The 26,390-nt window shown below is 44.3% G+C and overlaps 1 protein-coding gene across 2 annotated transcripts in view; it reads left to right on the plus strand.

Moving 5' to 3' along the window:
- The window catches only part of DISP3 (dispatched RND transporter family member 3), a 193,817-nt gene extending 168,029 nt beyond the window's left edge, over positions 1–25,788 (plus strand). Inside the window, exons 15-24 of one of the 2 annotated variants that reach the window (XM_033922857.1) lie at positions 762–898; positions 3,994–4,175; positions 4,417–4,547; positions 5,403–5,578; positions 6,472–6,598; positions 15,786–15,931; positions 18,250–18,409; positions 18,716–18,829; positions 19,019–19,185; positions 24,289–25,788. In XM_033922857.1, coding sequence (XP_033778748.1) covers positions 762–898; positions 3,994–4,175; positions 4,417–4,547; positions 5,403–5,578; positions 6,472–6,598; positions 15,786–15,931; positions 18,250–18,409; positions 18,716–18,829; positions 19,019–19,185; positions 24,289–24,648 — 1,700 coding nt within the window. In that variant the 3' untranslated portion in view covers positions 24,649–25,788. The remainder of the gene's footprint in view (positions 1–761; positions 899–3,993; positions 4,176–4,416; positions 4,548–5,402; positions 5,579–6,471; positions 6,599–15,785; positions 15,932–18,249; positions 18,410–18,715; positions 18,830–19,018; positions 19,186–24,288) is intronic. The other variant, XM_033922858.1, reaches the window with a different exon arrangement.
- Positions 25,789–26,390: the final 602 nt, after the last annotated feature.

The raw sequence follows: 26,390 nt of genomic DNA on the forward strand, positions 1-26,390 counted from the left end.
TCCATCCCCACCCGTCCCCACCAGGATCCTCTCCGTCCCCACCCATCCCCACAAGGAATTACCTCCATCCCCGCCCATCCCCATAAAAAGCGGCAATTACTTCTGACAGGATCATCAATTCCACAGTTTCTTTTGTGTTTGCGCTGCTGTTTTCCTTGTGGAATCTCTTTGGTGGAACCCTTTTTTTGTTTTCTGTTCAGGTAATTAACTTATAAACTCCCTTTTTTACTAAGGCTAACGTGTCCATTATATTATATGGACGAACCCTGCTTCCAAAGCCTTCCATCCCCGTGGGAGTCCCGTTGGATAGAGGGGGGTCCCCGTGGGAGTCCCGTGGGCCAGAGGGGGGTCCCTATGGAAGTCCCGTGGGTTAGGGGGGATTCCCACGGGACCCCTGCAAGACCCGCGGGATTCCCGCAATCCCCGTTCCCGTGCAGACCTCTAGTCCCAGGTAAAGCCAGTTCCTGCCTGCTTGTCTGTCTGCCCTGTCCCATGCAAATCTTGGGTGATGTTGGGATGTTGAGGTTAACTGTTTGCCTTCCCTGTCCCAAGCAATCCTCTGGTAAAGACTATGTCTGCCTATTGTCCTGTGCCATGTAATTCCTTGGTAAGCAGGTGGCTGCCTGCCTGACCTATCTTTTGCATTCCTGTGTGCCCTGTCCCATACATGTTCTGTGCGATGTTAAGGGTTGCCTGCCCACCTGCCTTTTACTGAAGAGATCAGGGGATGCATTATAAAATAAATGTATGTTGTTTTCCAGATCATCAAAGTACTGTATATGTCACCAGATGCAAAGTCAAAGATCATCCAACTGTGTACAGACTCTCCCTCAATGCTAGTACCCCGATGTCATGGCAACCAGTACTCCCAAGAGACGGGGAAATCCCATCATTCCAGGTTTGTGTTTGTTTATTCATTCATTCATTTATTTATTTAAAAATTTATATTCCGCATAAATACAATGCAGTTCACAAAATTACATGCATACATATTAAAAATACGAAAACATGTTTCGACAGAACAAACACAATAAAACATTAACTAACAGTATCATTATTAAAACCTTTTTTCAAATTCATCCAACAAGATGGAAAGACAAAATCCCATAAAAACATTTACAGGATGGTAAGGCTTCAGCAGCAAATAGCATTAACAACGTTTTCTTAAAATTCAGTCTCTCATCACAAAATCGCAGAATACCAGGCAGCGCATTCCAAAGCTTGGCACTTGCTACAGACAGCATTTTTGCCCCAAAAGGAGCCCACAACGGGTTACAAGAATATATTCATAGTATGGGTAGGACAAATTTTAGTGAGAAATGCAGACTTTACAGTATGTACAGTATGGACAAAGGGGTTTAGACAGCATTTACAGTATAGACATAACATGCAGACTTAAAAATACAGACAGTGGACATAGGGCGGTTTAAATTGCAGCACTTTCAGTGTAGATATAACATGGAGGTAAAATAGCTATTCTTTGCAGGTGGGTGCATCTTTGTTGTTAGAGAATGTGGTAGTAATTCAGGTTACTTTTGCGGTGGCATGCGAGTTTTAGCGAGATTTTGTTTGGTATATTAGATGGTGTCTTTGAGATCCATCCGTCTGGGGTGTAGACGTGGGTCTTCAAAGAGCTGGGTTTGTAAAGAGGAGGGTTTTCACGGCTTTTCTGAAGTTCCAAAGACTGTCTAGCGATCTAATGGATTGAGCACATAGCTCTATGGCCTATATACCCACCTACATAAATACCTGCAGTAGCTGCCCTGAAGCCCATAGGGCTTCATTGTGCCGCACAGCTTTGTAAAAGAGGGGGTTTGAGAGTTAGGCCCTAAATTGGCCTTTTTGAAAATTTAATAGGAATGTTCCTAAATTTGTGTGCACAATTTCACTAAATTTCAAAGTCTAGGAAGCTAAAAAGTGGGTTGGCAACGGAGGCAGATTTAGGGATGAGGAAAAAAGTTAGGAGCTCAGCATTGATTTTCAGCACAAAGCACCTACATTGGGTTAAAAAATATGGGCAAATGAATGATAGACCTATATTTAGGAGGATAACTTTTATGCACCTAAATTTAGGTGAATTTTCAATAGAAATCTTAGGTCCTCTTTTATGAAGCCGAGGTAGCGAGTGCCACATAGCAAAAGCTCTGAAGCCCTTTAAATCCCTATATGCTTCGGGGCATTTACCACAGCGGCTTGTGCTATCGGGCTTGATAAAAGAGGGCCTATGGCTGAGTTTAGGGGGTATAGTTAGGCACCTAACTGATCCCCCCTTTTATGAAGCCGTATTAGCATTTTTTTATCACTGGCCATGGCGATAAAAGCGCTGACGCTCATAGAATTCCTATACCTGTCAGAACTTTTACCGCCATGGCCTGTGATTTAAAAAAACTGCTAACGCATATAACAGGAGTGGGGGAGGGTTTATGAATCTAAATTTGGGAATTCAGCTTTTTTTTTTTTGTATGAGGGTTCTTCAAAAAGTTTCCGTACGTTCATATTTTTGTGGGAAATGGTTGGGGGCGGGAGGAGTGGTGAGAGGGCATGTCATAGAATGTCACGTGACTAGTCAGTCAAGCAAAATGGGGTGATTATGTGGAAAATTGATGTACTTTGCTTAATTAAGATATTTAATAAATAGTGTTAAAAAAAAAAAATAAAAGTGCAGAAGCGTTTTGAGTATCCCTCGTGCATCGGGCCGAAAAGCATTGACATTGCAGTGATGTTTCTAGATTGTCCCCAGTTTTGATGATTTTCAATAAATTCAGAGACAAATTTGGTTTGCACAGTTGCCAAATTCCCTAGTTTTAGGAGGGAGACATTGTAGCCAGTCCTGCTTTTGAACTTCAATTATTTTTTTATTGATATGCGCTAGCCTGCCTTATTTGGCACACAGATCTAATTATTATAATTGGTGCTCCAGGTCCATAATGCACCAGAAATTCAGGACAAGCCTAAAACTTGAACTAGATAACATGCAGTGGCATAGCGAGGGTGAGTGGCACCCCTTCCCCCCATACCTTTTTAATTTTCCAGGCACAAGCAACATCACGAACTTGCTGCCCAAGTCGTGTTGGCTATCCCTCTGACATCACTTCCTAGGCCAGGAAGTGTTGTCAGAGAGAGACACCCAAAGCGGGCAGCATGTTCCTAATGCTGCTTGCGCAGAGAAGGGAAGGGGTGCACGCAAGCAGTGGGGGGTTCGGGAAGGAGCGGGGAGGCAGGGAGGAGAACACGCACCCCCCACTTATTACGCCATTGATAACATGACAATTCTGGTTTGGTCCCATGGTGAATTTAGATCTAGCTTTGCACTATGTCCTATCCCATCTCTAGATTTTACAGTCACAGAGTGATTCCAGATTAGGGTAATAGCCTCTGGATTACAGTTGCCACCTCACCCAGGCCAACCTGAAAAGCTGATACATTGCATGCACAGACCTGGCAAAGGTGGGAGATTCCTGCTTTTGCAGACCATCTCCTGTGCTCCTACCAATGAGCTGGGATCTCCTGCTGAGCAGCCTCCTCCTTCCAGCGGCAGCAAGAAATGACATTTTAGGAAGGCCTTCCCTCTTGCTGCTAGAATGGGGCCCTTGCGTGTGGGTCTGGGTGGAGTTGTAGGCATGGCTCCAGGAAGTGACATCAGAGGAAGAGCCGATGCTGCTGGCTGCTGTCCGTGCCACAAACGTTACAGAAATAACGTTTGTGGGGAAGGGAAGCGGTGCGCATGTGTGGCGGGGGGTGAGGAAGAAGCAGGGGTACAGAAAGAAGGACAGGTGTCTGCGCCCTCACCAAGACGGCAGCTGGGACAGACCACCCCCCCCTTACTACACCAGTGATGCAATGGGAATAATCCAAAAGGTGACCGGTCTATTAGTGTTGGCTTGGGTGAGAAGGGAACCTTGCAAGAATGCCTCAGAACTCTTTCATCTTGTTATCTGCCACCATTAACTATGCTGTAGGTTTAACGTATATTTTCATTAATTCATTGTTTAGGTGTATAACGTTCCTTTCGGTAACTTCACCAAGAAGTTGACTGCTTGTGTGTCCACCGTAGGGCTATCCAAAAAGGTGTGCACCAGGAAATGGTTGCTTACATCATCAACCTGTGACAGCAGGCGGGGCTGGAAGTTTGACTTCAGTTTCTATGTGGCAGATGAAAAGCAGCAACTGACGCGGTAATCACTCACAAAACGAGAGACATGTTTCTTAAGGATTCATTCGTCTTCAGGTCACAAACTGACCATAATTGCTTTGATCCTCTGCTAAGTCTGTAAATACTTCATGGCTACCTAGACCTGTGTGCTGTGGCTGATATGCCTGATATGCCTGATATGCTGATTTGGGTAGGATACACCTGGTAGGGCTGCCTGGTATTTCAGCTGATATGACTTGTAACATAACTTTTCTTTATTATAGGAATTTGTATTTTGCTCAATCACATAAGCCCCCTTTCCATGGCCGAGTATGTGTGAGCCCGCCTGGCTGTCTTTTGAGCGCTGGACCGAACAGTTCAAGCAGAGGCACCTTCTATATTCCTAGAGAGAAAGGTAACTGAGCAGCAGGGCCACTGAATACAACAGGGGAAAATGTGGGTAAAGGAACTAGACCTGAATTATATCACGGGGACAGTTATAATCTGTGCTATAGGGTAAAGATTAAAAGCAGGTTCCTCTTGGGTAGATTTACCAGATGTCTGGATTTCCCTGGACATATTCTCCTTTTGAGGACATGTCCAGGGGTCCTGATGACTTTTCAAAACCCGGCCCTTTGTCCGGGTTTTGAAAAGCTTTCCTTCGTGCAGGAGGGCATGCGTGCATGCGCAGATATGACTCGATGATGTCACACATGTGTGTGCATGATGTCATTGCATCTCACCCGTGCATGTGAGGATGTGCTGCCCAACGAGAAGAGGCAGCGGGGGTGGGATTGGAGGTGTGGCTGGGGCGGGTTTGGGGATGGGATCTGGGTCATGACGGGGTGGGGGGTGGGTGGGACTGGGTAGGCCTGAGGGCGGGTCTAGGGGGTCTGAATTTTCCAGATGGAAAATCTGGTAACCCTACTCTTGGGGCAATTTCTTCAAATGGGTTAGTTTTGCGGATACTCTGACAGGAATGAACCTCGCTCCTAAGCCCCAGGGTAAGTGGAGTTCAGGGGAAAGGGCACGGGGGCTAAGGTTTTTGGTTGCTGTATGTGGTGGGAGAGTCATTGGTTGTAATGAGGGAAAAGAGGTGATAGTTTTGGTATATGTGAGAGTCATATACTTAAGTCTGTGCTAATGTCTGAGTTACTGGAGAATTTTCCATTGGACACCATATGAGAACAAAATCCTATATATTTTCTTTTCAGAGAGTCCTTCTCTTTGTAGTTACAGATTGTAAATGTTATTGGGTTTTGTGTTGCAGTCATCCTGAAGGAGAAAGTGTCTTTCACATCAGGATTTAACCCTTGTGTGACTCCGGGCTGTGGAAAGCCAGCCGTACGGCCTCTGGTGGACACAGGAGCCATGGTCTTTGTTGTTTTTGGCATCCTTGGAATCAACCACACCAAGAATCCAGATAACCATGTCCTGGGAGAAGTGGTATACAAACCTTTCCTCATGCTTTTTACCAAGACACGCACTGTGAAGTCAAACAAATGATTTTTAAAAACTTAAAAGCGTGGCTACTTGAAAGAATTCTACTATTCTGAAAAGCCATGTGTGTGAATCCTGGCAGCAATGTACTTGCGTGTGGCTAGTACTCTGTGTGCAAGCATACCCATTTATTACGTTGTATTTGTAATATCTAAAACCACCCATTGTACTTTCAGGTTTATTTCAAATTTGATATACCCGTTTATCACAGAATAGCTAAACCAGTGGTCTCAAACTCGCGGCCTGCCAGGTCCTATTTTGAGGCCCTTGGTATGTTTATCGTAATCACAAATGTAAAATAAAACAGTTTCTTGATCTGCTAAACAGCTACTAGGGATGTTTCGACGACAGCTAAAAAGTTAAGGCTTGTCTCTATCTTACTACGATGATTGACTTTATGGCAGCACTGCATTGATTGTGTTTATAACTGCCGCGCTCTTCTGAGGCTTTTTTTTCTCCACCCTGTTATGTTTGTAGCATTGATTGTTATGCGCTTCCTCAGTGGTTTTACTTCCTTTTGACAGTATGTGTGTATGAGTAGTAACTCTGGTTCTATCCCATGGTGAATTTAGATCTCTCTCTCTCTCTCTCTCTTGTAACCTATCCCATCTCTGTATTTTACATTCAGAGGGTGAATCCAGATTAGGCGCTGCACTGTATCTGGATTATAGTTGCCACCTCACCCAGGACAACCTGATCAGGCAGAATGCATGGAGGGATAGTTGTATAGTATCGTGGGGGTTGGAGCATTATGCTATGGTCAGTGGTTATTTTAGTCCTCTTTGTTGAGGTTAGCAGTTGTTGTGACTCATATTGTCTTCTTTTTCTCCCTCTAAAAGGGCAGTGTTATATATGATGACAGCTTTGACCTCTTTAAAGAAATTGGTAACCTGTGCAGGGTATGCAAAGCAATTGCAAGTAACATGGAACTGGTGAAGCCGGGAGGAGCTCAATGCTTACCCTCAGGTATGTGTCCAATGTGAGATAGAAACATAGAAACATAGAATATGACGGCAGAAAAGGGCTATAGCCCATCAAGTCTGCCCACTCTAATGATCCACCCCCCTGATTTTACTCCCTCAGAGATCCCATGTGAATGTCCCATTTTCTCTTAAAATCTGACACGCTGCTGGCCTCAATCACCTGCAGAGGTAGACTGTTCCAATGATCGACCACCCTTTCTGTGAAGAAGTATTTCCTGGAATCACCATGAAATTTCCCTCCCCTTATTTTTAGCGGATGCCCTCTGGTGGTCGAAGGACCTATAGGACAGAAGATATCATCTTCCACCTCGATACGGCCCGTAACATATTTGAACGTCTCAATCATGTCCCCCCTCTCTCTTCGTTCCTCTAGTGAGTACAGCTGCAATTTATTTAGCCTTTCTTCATACATGAGATCCCTGAGCCCCGAGACCATCCTGGTGGCCATTCGCTGAACCGACTCAATTCGCCGCATATCTTTCCGGTAGTGTGGTCTCCAGAATTGAACACAATACTCCAAATGAGGTCTCATCATGGATCTGTACAGTGGCATTATCACTTCAGGTCTCCTGCTGACAAAACCCCTACGGATACAACCCATCATTTGCCTTGCCTTGGAGGAAGCCTTCTCCACTTGATTGGCAGCCTTCATGTCAGCACAGGAAGCATATGGGGGACGAGGAGTCATTCTCTAAGCGGGCTTCTAGTTGTAGGCAGCAAGGATAGGGTTACCAGATTTTTGTATGGAAAAACCCGGACACATGCCCCCCCCCTCCCCGGCAAAGCCTTGTCTTTGTTTTCCAACCTCCAGACATAGCTGGGAGGTTGGAGCTTTCAAAAACCCCAGACAAACTACTGGGTTTTGGAGAGTCCGCCCGGGCACCCAGACAGTCCTCTAAAAAGAGGACATGTTCGGGGGTTTCCCAGACTTCTGGTAATCCTAAGCGAGGAGGCATGTACATGGTGGTATTTTAATCATTTACTGACTAGAGGAAATGTACACTCCATACTTTGGTGACAAGTATTTTACCAGTAGGAATGCAAATAGTTGGAGTTTAGTATAATTTAGTTAACTGATTTATACTTCACCTAATTACCCAGGTGGATACCAAAAACTTCACATACTCGTAATCATAAAAAAGCATATTCATAATGAAAAAACAAAACAGCAAAAAAAAGAAACACAGGGCCGGATTCTATAAATGGCACCATCGTTGTCGGCCGCCAATCGCATGTCAATCATGCAGTGGCTCTATTTCCAGAATGGTGGCTTGGTGAAAGATAGGTGCCGGAAATAAAGGCCTACGTTTCACATGAATTGCAGCTACGGAAGCGCTTTATGATGCCTAAAGCCACTTCCGGTTTAGGTGTCATAAAGTGCCTCTGCTAACAGGAGAATGGCAGCCATTTTGGTGGCGCTCTTAGGCCTCCATCTTTTTTTTTTTTTAAATCAATTTTTAATTGGTTTTAAATTACACCATCAATTACTGCGCCATTTATTAACAAGGTAGGCCTACCGCCGCCTACCTTAGAGCACTGTTCCTAGAATCAGGGCCGCAATAACTAAAACTTTCTCATCAAATACCAACCTGTGCTGCTTAAAAGCTCATTCTGTCTTTAATCTTGAAATAAACTAAATGAGTCTATGAATTTCTCTTTCTAGAATGACTGGTTTGAGCACAGAACAATGATCGTACCAATTTGAATAAGTTCTCCTGTAAACCCTGATGCCCCTTCTAACAAAATGCTGACCATCGTCAGTGGGACCATTTTTTTTGTGTGTGTTATCATCTAAGTAACTATTTTTTGCAACACAGATAAATCATTAACCCCACCCCCCCTTTTACTAAACCGCAATAGCGGTTATTAGCGCAAGGACCTACGTTGAATGCTCCACGCTGCTCCTGATGCTAATAGGAACTCTATGAGTGTCGGGAGAAGCGCGGAGCATTCAGAGTGGCTCCCTGCGCTAATAACTGCTATCGCAGTTTAGTGAAAGGAGGGGTAAATTTATTGAAACTATTTTGAAGTTCTTTAGTTTGAACACAGAAGAGTCACGATGGCGGAAGGTTTTTTAAGCTGACGAGGTGAATATTTTTTAACACACAGTAACACAGTAAATGGAAGCGGATAAAGACCCACCCGGTCCATCCAGTCTGCCCAACAAGGCTTCTATGGTCTGTGTCCCGCAAATAGCAAAAGGCAGGTGAAGCTTTGACAAATCCAGTGTTCTAGATCAGTGATTCCCAACCCTGTCCTGGAGGACAACCAGGCCAGTCAGGTTTTCAGGATAGCCCTAATGAATATGTATGAGAGAGATATGCATATAATGGAGGTGCCAGACATGCGCATCTGCTCCATGCATATTCATTAGGGCTATCCTGAAAACCAAACTGGCCTGGTGGTCCTCCAGGACAGGGTTGGGAACCACTGCTCTAGATCATTTTATTGTCACATACTGCGAGTGGGGGGTGCTGTGCAGCTTGGGAGGGAAGGGGACGACTTCTTGACTGGTAAGTTGAATATTGTCAGTATTATGGTTGGGTTCTCGATTTTAACAACGTATCATCCTCATCATATTTGGCTGCCTTTATGATTGGCATGGTGGAGACTTGACAATCAGTATTTAAACATGGGTGACTGGGGCCTGCACAGAGTGACAGGCATAGCTCTGGCCACCTTGTTGGGCAGATTGGATGGAATGTACGGGTCCTTTTTCTGACGTCACTTACTGCTTTACTGTGTTAGGTATATTTCCAAGCATTTTAGAGGATTCCCTTCAGAACTGTAATTTAAATCTCTAAAGACACTTCTCTGTTGCTTCTGTTTCTTCTTATGGTGGCAGACAACCACTCATTCTTTTTATTTTTCATAAAAACTTGTGCCAGTTTGTGATGAATGCTGTTTCTGGCAATTTTCTCATACATTATCTCCACCTGATTGTCTGACTATGGTGATAAAACTGAGCCAGCTGCATGAGTAATCTATTCCTGTGAGGCCCATACCTCCTCCAGCACTTAGGATGTACAATCTTGGCATACACTGGTTATTATAAATTAGCTTATCAGTATGAAGGCATTTTCATGGCTTTAACAACCAGCTGGTTCAGATTTTATGCAGCAAATCTGATTCCAAAGCTGTATGTGAGGGCTTGCAATTTGATTCAAGGCTTGTATCTTATTTCACTTTCATGCCCATTTTATTTGTAGTTGGCTATGTACAATGATTTTTTTTCACTCTGAGTTTTTGTGACGGGATTCCTGTGCAACCTTCTCCTCACAGATCATTTCAGATCCTTCATATCAGTTTTATATAGACTCTCTTGCTAATAAGCTGCTTACAGGTAGTCTAGGAACTCTTTCCAGCCAGCAAAGTAATAAAATTTTACATACAAAACATACAGTATATTGGTGTATTTTTCATTAATGGCATTTAGAAATAATATGAATCAGTAAACGGTTGAAAACAGCTCACCGCATGGTTTTCTGCTCATTCTCCGATCCACCATGCAAATAAGCTCATTAATATTGAAATGCCATGTAAACTAGTAAAGTAGTTGATGCTCTAACATGGCTGCCCGATGAACAAAAAAAAGGTAATCGCTTTTAGCGATCCAAAAAATGTGACTGGTCTAGACCAGTCGCTTACCTGTCCAACCATAGTTTAGCCCTTTGTTTTAACGGGCACAGATGCCGTGCACGTTACACATGCACAATATCTGCCCCATTAAAAAAAAATTAAAAAAGAAGCACTCCACCCTCACTGACGGCCCTCCCTGATGTTCCCCTGATGAACCGGCACTGGTACCAGCACCGGGAACCCACCCCCACCCCACTACAGCAACAAAAATGGCAGGAAGGATGTCCATTTCTTCCTAACATGGCGACCCCCCCCCCCACATGAGAAAAAATGGCAGAAGAAGCCCACTCCTTTCTGCCATGCCTACCACCTCCCTCCTTAGCAGCAAAACAGCAAGAGGGATGCCCACTCCCTCCTGCCACCTATGCCAGGTGCCCTCCCAAACCATCTCCTACTCTCCCCCCCCCAAAAAAAATGAAATATATAAAGAGAGATAAGTCCCAAGATGAATGCACTAAAAAAAGTTAGCTCAGGGCGCCATATTATTATAAGAACATAAGAACTTGCCACCACGGGTCAGACCAGAGGTCCATCACGCCCAGCGGTCCGCTCCCACGGTGGCCCATCAGGTCTGTGACCTGTGAAGTGGTTCCTGACCATTTCTGTAACCTACCTCTACATCTATCTGTAACCCTCAATCCCCTCATCCTTTAGGAACCTATCTAAACCTTCCTTGAAACCCTGTAATGTGCTCTGGCCTATCACAACCTCCGGAAGCGCGTTCCATGTGTCCACCACCCTCTGGGTAAAAAAACTTCCTCGCATTTGTTCTAAACCTGTCCCCTCTCAATTTCTCCGAGTGACCCCTTGTACTTGTGGTTCCCCACAGTCTGAAGAATCTGTCCCTGTCCACCTTCTCTATGCCCCTCAGGATTTTGAAGGTTTCTATCATGTCTCCTCTAAGTCTCCGCTTTTCCAGGGAGAACAGCCCCAGCATTTTCAACCTGTCAGCGTATGAAAAGTTTTCCATACCATTTACCAGTTTAGTTGCTCTCCTCTGGACCCCCTCAAGTACTGCCATATCCTTCTTGAGGTACGGCGACCAGTACTGGACACAGTACTCTAGATGTGGGCGCACCATTGCACGATACAGCGGCATGATGACTTCCTTCGTCCTGGTCGTGATACCCTTTTTAATGATACCCAACATTCTGTTCGCTTTCTTTGAGGCTGTCGCACATTGTGCTGATGCTTTCAATGTTGTGTCCACCCCCAGGTCTCTTTCAAGGTTGCTCACCCCTAGCAGTGTTATTATTTTTGTGGTCTTTATTTATTCTGTATTTTATTTTATTGCCATAGGACCCCGGAAGAAGGTTGTGTCGGGTCTATACCACAATTTATATACTGTGTTATTTTGCATCATTGAAAATTTATTTTGTCAATCTCTGCACCGTATTCAAATTAAAGTTCTTATCAAGATCATTAGTTCCACATCATTTGCTTTCTAATCACGCAATAGCGCCATGTAGAGAATCGCACCTTCGGGAATGGTAGGCACTGGAAATGTAGGCTAGAGTTTTCAAGGCCTATGTGTCCGGTGCCTACCTTTGGCATGAATCACGCCTACGGAGGTGCTTTACAGTGCCTAAAGCAACTTCTGCTGTTAGCCATGCCTACAGTGGCGTTAGGCATCATAAATCGCCTCCGATGGCACGATTCTGGCGCTGTTTTTTTAGGCACCTTGAAATTTCTTTTAAAAGCTCGATGCCCCATGAACTCGGACAAGAATCTTCCTTAACGTTATTCAAATCTAAACTAAAAACATTTTTATTTCAAGACGCTTTCATCATGGATTAATCTTCTCACCCTTAAAGAAAAGAAAGATACCCTCACCTATTGTATTTATCCTTCCCCATACCCTTTTCCATATGTACTTTCGTTGTAACTTTGCCTCCCTCTCCCCTCTTTCCTCCTGAATTCAAGTCAGTCAAGTCTGTCTATTTTTTTTTTTTTTTTTCATTTTAAAGTTCTTTATTGAAACAGCAGAATATACAAAACACAATAATACAACCAAACATGACAAAATAAGATCATCCGTGTTCGTCCTTCACGGAGACCTAAAAGATCCATACAAAGTCAGAAAGAAACCTATCCCCCCCCACCACCACCACCACCACCACCACCACAACACACACACACACACACACACAAACACTCCAGTGTCAGAAGTTCAGAAGAGAACTTCTAGCCCGGTGGGACAAGCCCAGATAGCCTTAAATTTCCTTCATTGACCAAGACCGGCCCTCTTGACATCCATATATTCAAATTTAAGCAAAGTAAACATTTCATTTCTCCACATAGTAATGTTGGGCACATGCTCCTGGCGCCACAGGGAAAGAATACATTTTCTAGCCAAGAGAGAAACTTTCTGCAGCAACAGATTACCCCCTCTGTGTAATCCCAAAGAGGTGACCTTCGAGAAGCGCAGAACATCCGCCCTCAAAGGAATCCGCTTATGCATGTCTGTCTATTAATTTCCCCAATGTTATAGATTATATTTTTAATTTTTTACTGTATTAACCATACTGTAAACTGTCTAGATACATGGGATAGACAGTATAATAAAAAAAAAAACAACAACCCCAAATAAACTTGGAAACTTAAATGGCATTTTGCACTTAGGCGCTTCTGTTAAGGTGTCATTTATGGGCTATACTGTCCATCATCTGAAGCAGATAGCAAAGGTCTCATTGCTACAATTTAATATAGTGGATCATCTGTAGGTGCTGATTCTTTCTCCGCCCTGTGAGATCAGGACAGAAATAAAAGTACGTATGTCTGCAGTAGATTGGGGCATAGGTGCCATTTCGGAATGATTGGGAGTTCCAAACACAATACAAATTACCATTCCCTGGACACACTGAAAATGCTTGCCACTAGCATCCATAGAGTTGACTCCTATTTTCTGGGAGGGCAGGAGAGAGGAAAGCAAATTGTAACAGTCTTCTTTTCTTAAAGTTGTGTTTGTTCTGGTATCATTTATTTTGTGGGTGGAATGGTCTGGAAGCAGGCTAGTGAGCCGTAATTATGTCATTGCTGAGTGTCAAGAGGGCTTGAAGTGTGATCATGATAATCAATGCGCTTGTGGCACTGTACAAGTCCAGGGCTTATATGCGCCTCTCTGGTTGACTGATACCTTCTCAGACTTCAGGTCTTAGGGGATTCCTTTGTGATAATTGAATCAGTCCTTGACCCAGGTCCCTGTAAATCTGCAGACTAAGGCTGTTCTAGGGCTGAGCTGCCTTTCCTGCAGCAAATGCGCAGTATCTGCAGGCTGCCTATGGGTCCTGCTCTTGCCCGAATATTGATTCTGCTTCTTCAAAGCAGATAATGATAACCGTCATGAATAGCTGCTATCTGCAGCCTGAAATATTAACAGTTCATTGAAAATGATGGGGTTGATATTAAATACCCTTTATGTGGTCACTATCGAATGCTGTTGAAATTTTGCGGGCTATAAGAAACTATGGTATGGTATAGTTATACCACCTCAAAGGCAGGCATAACTCCGTGTCCATAAATAATATCAGTTACACACATAAACAACAGAACTCTATAACTTGCATGGGCTTATCCTGGGCACGCTTCTAACCCACACATGCTGACCCATGTCCACACCCCCTAAAAGTTGCATGCTATTATTCTAGTTCAAAATATTTTTATTGATTTTATAGGTATAAAATAAACAACAACAGGCTTCCGAGAAAGCCCAACAAGAAAAGAAGTGACAGCTCCTTTCAAGTACATCACCACAATAAGATAATATATCAGTATCAAACACAAAGCATTAAATAATACAATACAGTCTTCAAGCCACAATAAATAGCAAGACAGAAAAGTTGGTAGGGCAATGGATGTGCATAGGAAACCATAATTTAAGCAAAGATAGAAAACCATAGATTACAAAAGCTATGTAAAACCAATTATCATAAATGTTGAAGGGGTCACTGATGAGTCCTGAGAATGCAGTAGATATTAAACACCAATGAGAAATGCAAATGAGTAAATCAATTAGATGAATGATATTATGCAGGTAAAGGTCTAATAAATATTATTAGTTCAAAGGTCTTGAGTGCAGTAATCCAATAGTATCGACCATGCTTTATTATTATTAGTGGATAGTGATTTAGAGCGTTCTGCCAAATGTCGTTCATGCTATTATTGATTTTAGGTGCACAGCTTCTAAAACAGGGATCTCAAAGTCCCTCCTCGAGGGCCACAATCCAGTCGGGTTTTCAGGATTTCCCCAATGAATATGCATTGAAAGCAGTGCATGCACATAGATCTCATGCATATTCATTGAGGAAATCCTGAAAACCCGACTGGATTGCGGCCCTCAAGGAGGGACTTTGAGACCCCTGCTCTAAAACATTGACTAAGGACAGTTGCATACATAACTAATAATTGGTGCCAGTTAGCACCAAGTAAGGTCTTTTACGAGGGGGCCACTGAAAAGTTCTCAGCCTGACCAAGAAGAAAATGATGTGGAGCCATGAAACTTACAAGTTATTCCACACTTTTCTTTGACATGTTTCATTTCAGTGATATGAAATGAAACGAAAAGTGGCTTGGGGAAATCCACTGCTTTTTCCTAGGATAAGCAGCATAGAATCTGTTTTACTACTTGGGATCTAGCTAGGTACTTGGGACCTGGGTTGGCTACTGGGCTTGATGGACCTTCGGTCTGTCCCAATATGACAGCTCTCATGTTCTTAAGAAAGAGGACTGATTATGGTTTAAGAGGGCTTTATTGAGAACCAACTCAGAAAACACTAACTCTGTATTGTGACACCTTTACAAAAGCACAAGTCTTTTCTTGATCATGACGGGAATAGCCATCCAAATGGTCACACATAAATGGAAGAGTCACGACAGAATAAATTACACATTTTGGTGGGCAAAAGTGTATACCACATATACATATGAGAGAATGAATGCGGAATGTATGGGGTTTAGTAGTTCATTTAATAAAGAGTGGAGCCCATTGACTACATTTGTTACCTCGCAATAAGGGTCATAGATCTCTCCTTTTCTTAGATTTCCTTACACATCCAGGGTGGGTGGGTGGGGGGAGGGAAATGTATTTTGAGGATTAAAATTACTTAATTATAATATTGTAATCACATCATATGTCATATTGTATTAATAATTGGGAGGAGGGTGGGAGAAAATGATTGTTTTATGTATTATTTGTGTAATTAATAGTGCGTTTTATGCAGTATTTTATGTTCGATTAATTGTATTGCACTGTCGAAGTTTGAAAATCAATAAAGATTTTTTAAAAAAGCACAAGTATTGATTAAGGTTTAATAATGTATTGATAATGTATTGATAAGGTTTAATGTCTCCCAGGAAACACAAACTCTGTATTGTAACACTTTACAGAAGCTCATGTATTGTAACATCATTACAAAGCTCATATAAACCACTCTAAATTGACTCCCCCAGTCATTAACAGCAGTAGAGAAACTTTCAATAAACAAAAATCTCTCATCCATCTCCCCTCTTTTTTCCCCTCTCATTTGATTCAGGTTACAGCATTTCCTCCTTTCTGCAGATGTTACATCCTGAGTGTAAGAACATTCCAGAACCCAACCTTCTTCCAGGGCAGCTGTCACATGGCACTGTGGGGGTGAACGATGGGAAAGTTCGCTGGATATCTATGGCTTTTGAATCTGTGAGTTCCATAATGTTATGCTCATGAGTTTATAATTCATTATATTTCAGAGAAAGAGAACTGTATATACATACGTTTTCACACTTATTTAATTTTTTAAAAAGTGATTTCTTTTGTGTGTGTAAAATACTGTCTCGCCAGCAGAAATTATTGTAAAATTACCCCTGTGATGTTTGAGGGAGAATACAATATTTAGAGATGGTGTAATGTTCATGGTGAATATAGGGAACAAGTTTTTTTTAAGAAGTGCTATAGTACTCACTGGTGATGACTGGATTGTTTCTTCATGCGAGGAATGCTTTTGGAGGTAGAATTTTCTATTAAGGTTCTGGGGCTTTAGGAGTCTGAGCCAATCAGGGCCTTAGACTCCTTCCTATGCATCACATGATGCACCGGGAATGGGAAGGCCCACCATTTTGGAGTGGCAGGCCTCGGAGCAGGAGGGACCAGACATCCCTCCTGCCAATTCATTTTTTGGAAGGGGAGGGGACATTTCGGAGGGGCCTGGTCCAGGGAGTGCATCTGGTGGCAGGAAGGAGTGGGCATCCCTCCTGCTGATTTTTGATGGTAGGAGGTAGTGGGCATCCCTCCTGCCAATTTTGGCTGGTGCAGGGAGGGGTTTCACGGTGACAGGAGAGAGTGGGCATTCCTCCTGCCTCCATTCTGGTTCATCCGGGAAGGGTGCCTTCGGGGAGGACATCTTCGTTGGTGGGGACGGCAATTTTTTTTTTTAATTGGGCAGATATTGTGCATGTGTAACACATACAACAACTTTGCCATTAAGAAGAAATTTTTAAAAACCCAACAGGCAGATCAGTCATTTTATCAAGTCAGTAGGAGCGATCACTATTTTTTGTGCCATGTTAGACCTTATTTGCATGGCTGGATCAGAGAAGGAGCGATCGCAGGGAAAAACACGAGGTGAGCCGTTTTGTGTATCAGGTCGGCAAATACGATTGGTGTAGCGACGATTGGAGACTTTAGTGCGTCTAGCCCTTAGAGACAGCTCTCTCCTGTCCTTTTTTTTTGTTTTGTTTAATTCTTTATTGATTTTCAAATTTTGACAGTGCAATACAACTATATTAAACATGAGCATTATACATAATGCACTTAAAATGCACAAAATTAATCAATTACCAATCCTTTTCTCCCTCCCTTCCTCACATAACTATTACAATGCGTATGCATATATTATTGCAATATTATTGATAAATACCTTTAGCAATCCCAAATACCTTCCCCTCCCCCCATCCTCCCCCCCCCCCCTGTGTACAGGCCCACCTTTGGACTCAGGTCCACCCAACACCGGCACAGGGGATTCCCAAGCTCCATCAGCTGAAAACCTCTGGCATCTCTTCTTCCCTTCTCCCCCAGACAATCGTGAGTCTCCACTCCCCCAACCCCCTGGTACCTTTTAAATTCTTCAGTTCTTCACTGGCAGTGAACAGTGACTAATACCCACTGCTCATACCATCCCCAAGCCTTCCCTTTGAAGCAACTTCTTGTTTGCAGGACCAGAAAGGTGCATCTGAGGGAAGGCTCAGGGCTGGCACAAACAGCAGGTATGACTGGCTGCTTGCTGTCAGCAAAGAACTGACGGGAAGAGTCTCAAAACTAAAATGTGCCTTTAACGTGCTCGCTAAACCAGTTCCAGTCGGTTTAGCGTGCATATATTTTAGCTGCGGATTATCAAAACGGCTAACCGAGGTCTTTTCTGAGTTTTCTGTCTCCAGTACTGCCATGAAAATGTAGTATAATGAGGTCATTAATATTAAAATGAGCACTCCGAGCGATTCTCTATAATCGCCGACTCCGAGTGATTCCCTAATCTTGTGCCACAGTTGCGGCCAAAATTTGCTCACAGGTCTGAGCTGTTGTAGTCCTACTTTCTGATCAGTGCCTGAGCACTGATTGGCTCAGGCACTGACAGGAAAGTAAAGTTTTACAGCTTCCCCCCCCCACCCCCTAAAAAATTTAAAAAACCAAATCCCCAAATTGAAGATCAGCAGGAGAGATTCCCACTCTCTCCTGCTGTGCTCGTACAACCTTTGGACACCCACCCCTGACAGTGGTAGGCAGGGGGTCATCAGGGCACAGGGGAGTTGTCAGGGGGTTAGGTGATGGCAGGGGGGAGTGGGCATCCCTCCTGCTGCGGTGGGGGGAGGGGGGCCAGAGGCAGGGGATTGTGCAAGTGCGACAGGAGAGAGTGGGCATCTCTCCCGCTGCCAGGGTTGGGTGTCCGGAGGTTGTGCACCCGTGGTAGATAGAGTGAGTGTTTGAATACCCCATCCAGCTTAGCCTCTGCTATTTCTTTTCAGACCACCTACAAAGGGAAATCTTCCTTTCAAACCTATGAGGATTACCTGAAGTGGGAAAGATTTCTCCAGCAGGAACTACACCTACTTCCTGAAGGCTCAGCCTTACTCCATGGCTTCCAGACCTGCCAGCACTGGAAACAAATCTTCATGGAAATTATAGGCAGGTCTCTCTTCTTGTTCTGTCAGCTATTCCTTTCACTCCTTTAGTGCCTCCACTAGCCCATGCCCCTTACAGAGATGATCCCTAAGCCTCTGGAATAATCTAATCCTTCCTTCTCACAGACATGCTCTCAGTTCTTATCCATCAGCATCCTCATTAGTGCGATGATAAAGACTATTGTGCTCTTCCTCTTAGCAGTGCCCTGTCAGGAATGGGTGAGACTCGGTGTATGAATTATGTGTTAGAAAACCTCTAACTCTGACATCGGCTCTATAGCTCCCCCTACTGTCTCTTGTTCTCCTGCAGGTGTGCAGAGTGCCTTGTATGGCCTGATTCTTTCCCTGCTCATCTGTGTGACAGCCGTAGCTGTCTTTACTACTCATCTTATGCTCCTTCTGCCTGTTCTTCTCACTATTCTAGGTATGAAAACTGTTCCTTTATTTTGTTTTCCTGTCATTATATCTGCCCTTGGTTGCATTTGTGCGATCCTGCAGTTTCTTTCGGGGGCAGTTTCTACATGACAAGACTGTTATAATCTTACTTGTTAGTTGGTGCTAAGGTGGGTTTTGCCGGTGGGTTTCTTATACTGACTGCTGATTCTGTGTACAGGTGTCGTGTGCCTGGTGGTGGCCATCATGTACTGGTCCGGGTGGGAAATGGGGGCTGTTGAAGCAATCTCTCTCTCTATCCTTGTGGGCTCCTCCGTGGATTATTGTGTCCATTTAGTTGAAGGATACCTGCTGGCCGGAGAGAACCTCCCACTCCATCAAACACAGGTGAGGCTGAGCTGCTTTCCCGCTGCAGAACATAGGCGAGGTCCTCTCCTGTTTACAAATAGGCAGTATCCCCTCCCCACCTTCTTCCTTTTGTGCAGACACAAACAGTGGTGTAGTGAGGGTGAGAGGCGCAACCCCCCCCCCACCTCCACACACTTCTTCCCCGCTCCCTCCTGCAGCTTGCGCGCCGCTTCCCTTCCCCCATACCTCTGTAATGTTCCTGGTGTGAGAAGCAACCCCCAAGCTGCTGTCGCACCCCTAGGTGCGGGTCCAGGAAGTGACATCAGATGAAGAAATGACACTGGCGCGACATGCCAGGAACATTGCAGTGGCATGGGGGAAGGGAAGCGGCACACACGCCTGGCATTGGGGCGGGGAATGAGCAGGGGTAGAGGGGAGGATGGGTGCCTGCACCCTCACCAAGACGGCGCCCATGGTAGACCGCGCCCCCCCTCCCCCCTTACTATGCCTCTGGAGTCTGGACACAAGTGAGCCTCTTCCCCATCCACAACTTCTTTCCCTCTGCCGACACAGGTGTGGTCCTCTCTTCACTGTAAATGTAGGCAGGATCCCCTCCTCACCTCTTCCCCATGCAGACACTCTGTGGGGTCCCTTCTTCATCCCCCCTCTCCTTTTCAGGCAAAGATGGGGTTCTTTCCTCACTCAAGCTTCTCAAACTAAGTCCTATCAGGAACCGCAAGGGACCCCCCCCCCCCCCAAGACAAGGCAAGGTATACCCACTGCACTGTGTACACGCACACGGCAAACACATCCACTCAGTCAAGCAACAGAAAAAGTGGAGAAAAAGCCTCAGTTCAGCTTCATATGGCAAAAAAAAACCCTCCACTTATAGGACCAAAGTAGGTAAAATCACAAACACTGCAGCAGCCCTCAAAGGAACCACCTCAAAAATTATTAGCACGCCAAATTTCAAAATTCACGTGTGTGAGCACAACATGCAGTACATTATCAAAGTCTCAAACAATGTCAATAGTGAGCAGCCTGAAGAGAATAGTTTCTTGTTCTGTGTGCTCTGTGTCAGCCTTTCCTGGCTTCGGTTTGTCCTGGATTTGTATGTGACTGCTGAGCAGCTGTGAGCCCTTCAGTGAAAAATGTGCCAGAGTGAACATAAGAACATAAGAACATAAGCAGTGCCTCTGCCGGGTCAGACCACAGGTCCATCCTGCCCAGCAGTCCGCTCCCGCGGCGGCCCAAACAGGTCAAGACCTGTCTGAATCATCAGAAGGGGCTCCCTTGCCACCTTGGTTTCCCATTTAAGTCCTGCCTTCCTATCGAAGTCCTAGCCCTCCGGTCTTGCACATGCACGACCTGGTTGGTTTGTACTCATTACCTGGGTAACTTCCTATACTTGTGTTACATCCCAGCTCCTCCCTCAGTATCCCACGATCCCTTTATCCCTCAGGAATCCATCCAATCCCTTTTTGAATCCTTGTACCGTACTCTGCCTGATCACTTCTTCCGGTAGCGCATTCCAAGTGTCCACTACCCTTTGGGTGAAAAAGAACTTCCTTGCATTTGTTTTGAACCTGTCTCCCTTCAGTTTCTCCGAATGCCCCCTCGTACTTGTTGCCCCCTTCAGTCTGAAGAATCTGTCCCTATCCACCCTCTCTATGCCCCTCATGATCTTGAAGGTCTCTATCATATCTCCCCTGAGCCTCCTTTTCTCCAGAGAGAAGAGCCCCAGCCTATCCAGCCTCTCGGCGTATGAGCAGTGTTCCAGCCCTCTTACCATTTTCGTTGCTCTCCTTTGGACTCTCTCAAGTACCGCCATGTCCTTCTTGAGGTGCGGCGACCAATATTGAACGCAGTATTCTAGATGTGGACGCACCATCGCTCGATACAATGGCATGATGACTTCCCGTGGACCATTTTTTTAACCAGTTGGGCTGAGGACAATATGCTTACATCAGATGTGGTGATGATATTTTTTCTGCGCTCATTGCACTTCTGGAACTGTCTCCTATCTGCCTTTTCAACTTTTTCGTAAATCTTTAAAAACTATTTTATTTGCCAAACACTTTGGAAACTAGTGATTGGCAACTTTTTAAAGTTTTTGTTATTTTCTGATTGTTACTTTTTAAAGTTTTTTTTAGTTACTGTTAACCGAGTCGAGCTCCTTTCTGGCTGAAGATCCAGTATATCAAGCTGTTTTAGTTTAATTTAGATCCTGGAGCCATATATTAAAGCAGGGATAGCAAAATATTCACATCAGAAGTGGCGATATTTCCTCTTTGCAATCAGATTTCAGTTGGGGGGGGGGTGTCAAAGCACTATATTTATTTATTTATTGCATTTTCTATACCATTTTCCAGATAAAATATCATTCAAAATGCTTTACACTTATATCCAGGCAGAGATCATATCTAGCATCTTAATATTCAGTCTGCAGATGTTTCCTTAGAGCCAGATGTTTAATGCCAGAACCTATTTGGGTTCCAGCATTGAATAAATGAGTCTGGCAGCTGCTGAAAGTTATGTGGGTATGATTCATTTTTAGTAGCATACCTGCATAGCTATCCAGGCCTATTTGGCACCAGCTCTGAATATTGTCATTGCCCCCGTAATTCCTGGCTCCACTCCCAGACTGCCCTGGCACTAAGGGCCAGATTCTATAAATGGCGCCCTAATAATCATGGATGGCCTAATGACATCTAACCTAAATTCACAAATAATTTAATTTTTTAAAAAATTGGTTAAATGGATTGGTAATTGACCATGCAAACGACAAAAGTGGGGGGAAAATTATAAACTACACCAGTGATGTTTCTATAAAAGACATCTATCTTAAACGTGATGACTGTTGATATTTTTTAATGTAAAAATCTTATGAACAAGTAGAAATAATGCTTCAGATACCCGTTAACAGCTCATTCACTGGTGATTTCTTGCATTGATTACTGCAATGCCCTTTATAAACGATCCTCAGAGGGTTTAGAATGTCCCATAAGTTCTAATGATAATAATCACCGGACCCAATCGTCATAGGATCAGTAATTTATGTATTGTTTATATATTGTTTATATTATATATTTTTTATATTTTTATCTTAAATTATTCATCAATCAAGTTTTACTTAGCTTTATAGTTACTTCACTCGACTTGGGAGTCGCCTTGGGAGCGACTTGGTAGAGGCGCTCCCAAGTCGAATAAAGTAACTATAAAGCTAAGTAAAACTTGATTGATGAATAATTTAAGATAAAAATATAAAAAATATATAATATAAACAATACATAAATTACTGATCTTATGACGATTGGGCGGTAGCCTTAAGCGAACCTAGGCGGACCTACGCATCTCCCTAGCAGAACGGGAAACGCTTACAATGTAGACTAGCAAAATGCTGGCCTACATGGTAATTAGACGCGGCCGCTGTACCTAATCGTGGCAAGGATCTCCCTGCCGTGATTAGTATAGTGGCTGCGGCTAAGGTCGCAAAAGTCTCCCCTCCCCCCAGTGATCGTGGCAGGAGGGTGCCCAACCCCTCCTGCCGACCCCCCAAAGGCCCCCCCCCCGATGATCGCAGCAAGACAGTACCCAACCCCTCCTGCTGACGCCCCCAACGGCTCCCCCCTAAGATCACCGGCAGGAGGGTACCCAACCCCTCCTGCCGACCCCCCAATGGCCCCCCATAAGATCGCTGGCAGGAGGGTACCTAACCCCTCCTGCTGGACCCCCCCCCCCAGCGAACATCACCACCCCGGAACCCCCCTTGACCTTACCAGCAAGTTGGACAGGACAGCTCTTCGCACGTCCGGCCAGCTGGCCCGCCCCTACCCTGCCCAATCCACAGGATCCTAGGACCTGATTGGTCCAGGTGCCTAAGGCCCCTCCCGCATTGAAATAAGATTTTGCAATCAAATCAAAATTTTATTAAACTTGAAACTTGAAACATATAATTTCTCATACTTACTATATAGACATAACATATCCCACCACATATTGTATTCTAATTTAAAAAAATCTTTCCAGTTAATGAAAATAGTTTTAAGCATTAGCATTAGTAAGATCTTTAACAACTGTATCTTATAGGTATTAAAGGAAGACTATAGCCCAATACCTCCTAATATAATTATCGGATAAGACAATGGCTCAGTTATAGACAACAAATGTGAAATTGTTGTCCATATCTTATCCCAATAAGAGGCAACATATGGACATTTGAATTGCATATGCTCCAAAGTAGCAATTGCATCTTTACATGACCAACAGACTTTTCATACTCTGCTTTGCCGGGGGGATCAGAAGATAGAAATGCTGTTCATACAGGTCAGTCACTGAATTATAACTTTAATCTATCATTATATCTTGTTTTAATCATTCTATATGTCCTCTGTATGTGCAGTACCACACTTAAAATGGCGTTCAATACAAAAATGTGACCGTTGATTGATACAATCCCATGTGTAACAACATGAGCCATCTGAGGTCTTTTTTTCATCCTATTCATAAGATTTTTTGCATTAAAAAATATCAACAGTCGGCACATATAAGACAGATGTCTTTTATAGAAACTCCACTGATGACGTTTATAATTTTCCCCCCACTTTTGGCGTATGTTTTGACAAGTTGTGTAGTGGGGTTTGGTGGTAATTTTTTTTTTCTTTTCTTGGTAATTGACAATGCTATTAAAAACCGTTTAAAAAATATTTTAATTGATAATTATAGTTGTGCACGGATATCCGCACAGCACCTAGCGACATCTAAATTGAGACACCCAATGGTGCCTACTTGAAAGTAGGTGTAGTTAGGTGAGGAGAATAGGCGTGGTAGACCTAGGCATCGCCATTAAATTAGGTCAGATAAAACCTACCTTTAGGATACCTAGTGACGTCTAAGTCTGCTTAGATGCCGCTAGGTGTGATTCTATAAAGGATGCCTAGCAATTAATTGACAACCGCGCAGATCGGCACTTAAGTTAGGCGTCATTAGGCATGGTGATTAAGTGCCACAAAAAATCTGGGAGTGTCCCATGTGCTGTAATTTAATCAGGCAGGAGCCTCCTCCTGTCTAGTTAAATCTTTCTGAACCCCCAAGTTTATACTTTTCACTGATACTGATGTCTGTTTCTTTCCCTGTTGCAAGGATCCGAGTTCCTGCCGTCAGTGGCGTGCCCTGGAAGCTGTTCGGCATGTGGGCGTTGCCATTGTATCCAGTGCGGTGACCACGGTTTGTGCCACTATCCCTCTCTTCTTCTGCATCATTGCGCCATTTGCCAAGTTTGGGAAGATTGTCGCGCTGAACACCGGCGTTTCTGTCTTGTACACCCTGACTGTAAGCACAGCCCTGCTCAGTATCATGGGGCCGAGTACTTTCACCCGCAGCAGGACTTCTCTCCTCAAGGCCCTGCTGGGAGTTTTTCTCACTGCAGCTGTCAGCTTTAGTCTTTACTTGGTGCTACTGAAAAGTGGGTTTAGACTCCCACTGCCCCGTGGCAGTCCCTAGAGTGCCAGCCATTTGTAGGCAGACATTTTGTAAACCTCTTTTTTCCGACGGGCAGAAGAAGAGAGATTTTCCACTTCAGATACATTTTACAGTATTTTCTATATTGTTCTTTAGAATGTGAGTATTGAAACAATGGGACAATGAGCAGGCTTCAGGGCCTCTGTGTACTGAAGATATGGCACAATGTTTTGACTCCTTCGCTCACCTGTAAGTGCCGCATTTGTGATGCAGCCCTGACCCCGTCCACGTGTGCAGTGAGATCCGACTTTTCTTCCCCCTTTTAACTCTGACTTGAAAAGCCGTGACACTTTCCAACCACAGCAGGTTCGCTCGTTGCAGTTTTCCAGGTCTTGCCACGTCTGAGTAGGTGGAGCTGACGTTTCAGCCGTCGTGCTGTGGCTTTCTTCACCCTGAAGAAAGCCAAAGCACAGTGGCTGAAACGTCGGTTCCACATATTCAGTGGCAGTAAGATCCAGACAACTGCAATAATCATGATGGCACCCGCGGAAGCCTGAGAGAACGCAATGGTAGGCTCTGTGAATTGTACTGATTTTTTTGCATTTCTATTCCAGTTTACCCAATATGAGCTCAAGCCAGATCACAGCATATAAAATCCTGCCTAATGCGATTCTCAAAGCAAATACATTTACAAAATCTATGGGGTAAATATTGAGCCAGTGACAGTCAACGGTTTTTGGCCCACCACAGGCATTATTTCCAGATATTCACAGCAGGGCTAAGTTAGGCAGCGGGATTTAATATCCAGGTTTGTGCAGCTGGCTATCTCTTTTCCATTTAAGTGTGATGTTCAGTACTTAGCCGCCTAAGTGAATCAGGATAAATATTTATGCAGTCCAATTTGTCTGCTTAACCTCGGTGGTTAATGGGGGTAATTTGTCAATGCGTGCTACAGTTAAGTCGTTCTATTTTAGCGCAGGGGCCTATTTTACGCAATGAGACTTTGCATCTTAACAGCAGCACACATTGGGCTAGATTCACAAAGCAAACCAGTCGTGTACCAATCAATTTGCAACCCCGGCCCAATTCACTTACCTGTCTTCCGACCATCCTCGGAACCACGCATGCAAATGAGGGCAATGGCATGCAAAGTAGGCAGGGATGTGATTCACTAAACAAAACCCTGCACCACCGACTGAGCTGGCCGATCAAAAAAAGCGACTTCTGAGGACCAGTCGTTGAAGCCCTTTGCGACTGCCCTGCCTTCTGCAGCCCTGCTCTCTGCCCTGTCAGCCCCGATCTCCTGTTGCCCCAAATGCCTCCTGCGGCCCCGAACGTGCCTGCTTGCCTGCCCCGAACATGCCTTTCTTCCAGCCCCGAACCCGAACACCCTGCCTGCCTGCCCCAACTCTCCCACCCTTCCCCGCACTGCAAATCCGTAGTTTTAACCCGTGGGCTTAAGCGGTTTAAAACCACAGGCTCCCCAAAAGTTCCTCGATCACTTATTTTTAAAAAATCTAATGCCGGCCCTGAGGTCCAGCACTTTTCAGGTTCTGCGCTCAGTGTAAAAAAATAGAAGAAGAAAAAAAAAAAAACTAACTCCGACAGCATGGAGGTCCCGCACATGCTCAGACGATCTACAGATGGTCTGCACATGCACCGGGATCGCTATAGCGCAATCCGTGCCTGCAGATGGGGGCGTTCCTCCAATCACCCTCATCTGCATGTTGGAGTTTGATGAATTCGTCGGACCTGCCCAGATCGGGCCCGATCGGGCAGGTTAG

The sequence above is a fragment of the Geotrypetes seraphini genome, chromosome 15 (assembly GCF_902459505.1).
Source record: "Geotrypetes seraphini chromosome 15, aGeoSer1.1, whole genome shotgun sequence".
In the NCBI taxonomy this organism is placed as follows: Eukaryota; Metazoa; Chordata; class Amphibia; order Gymnophiona; family Dermophiidae; genus Geotrypetes; species Geotrypetes seraphini.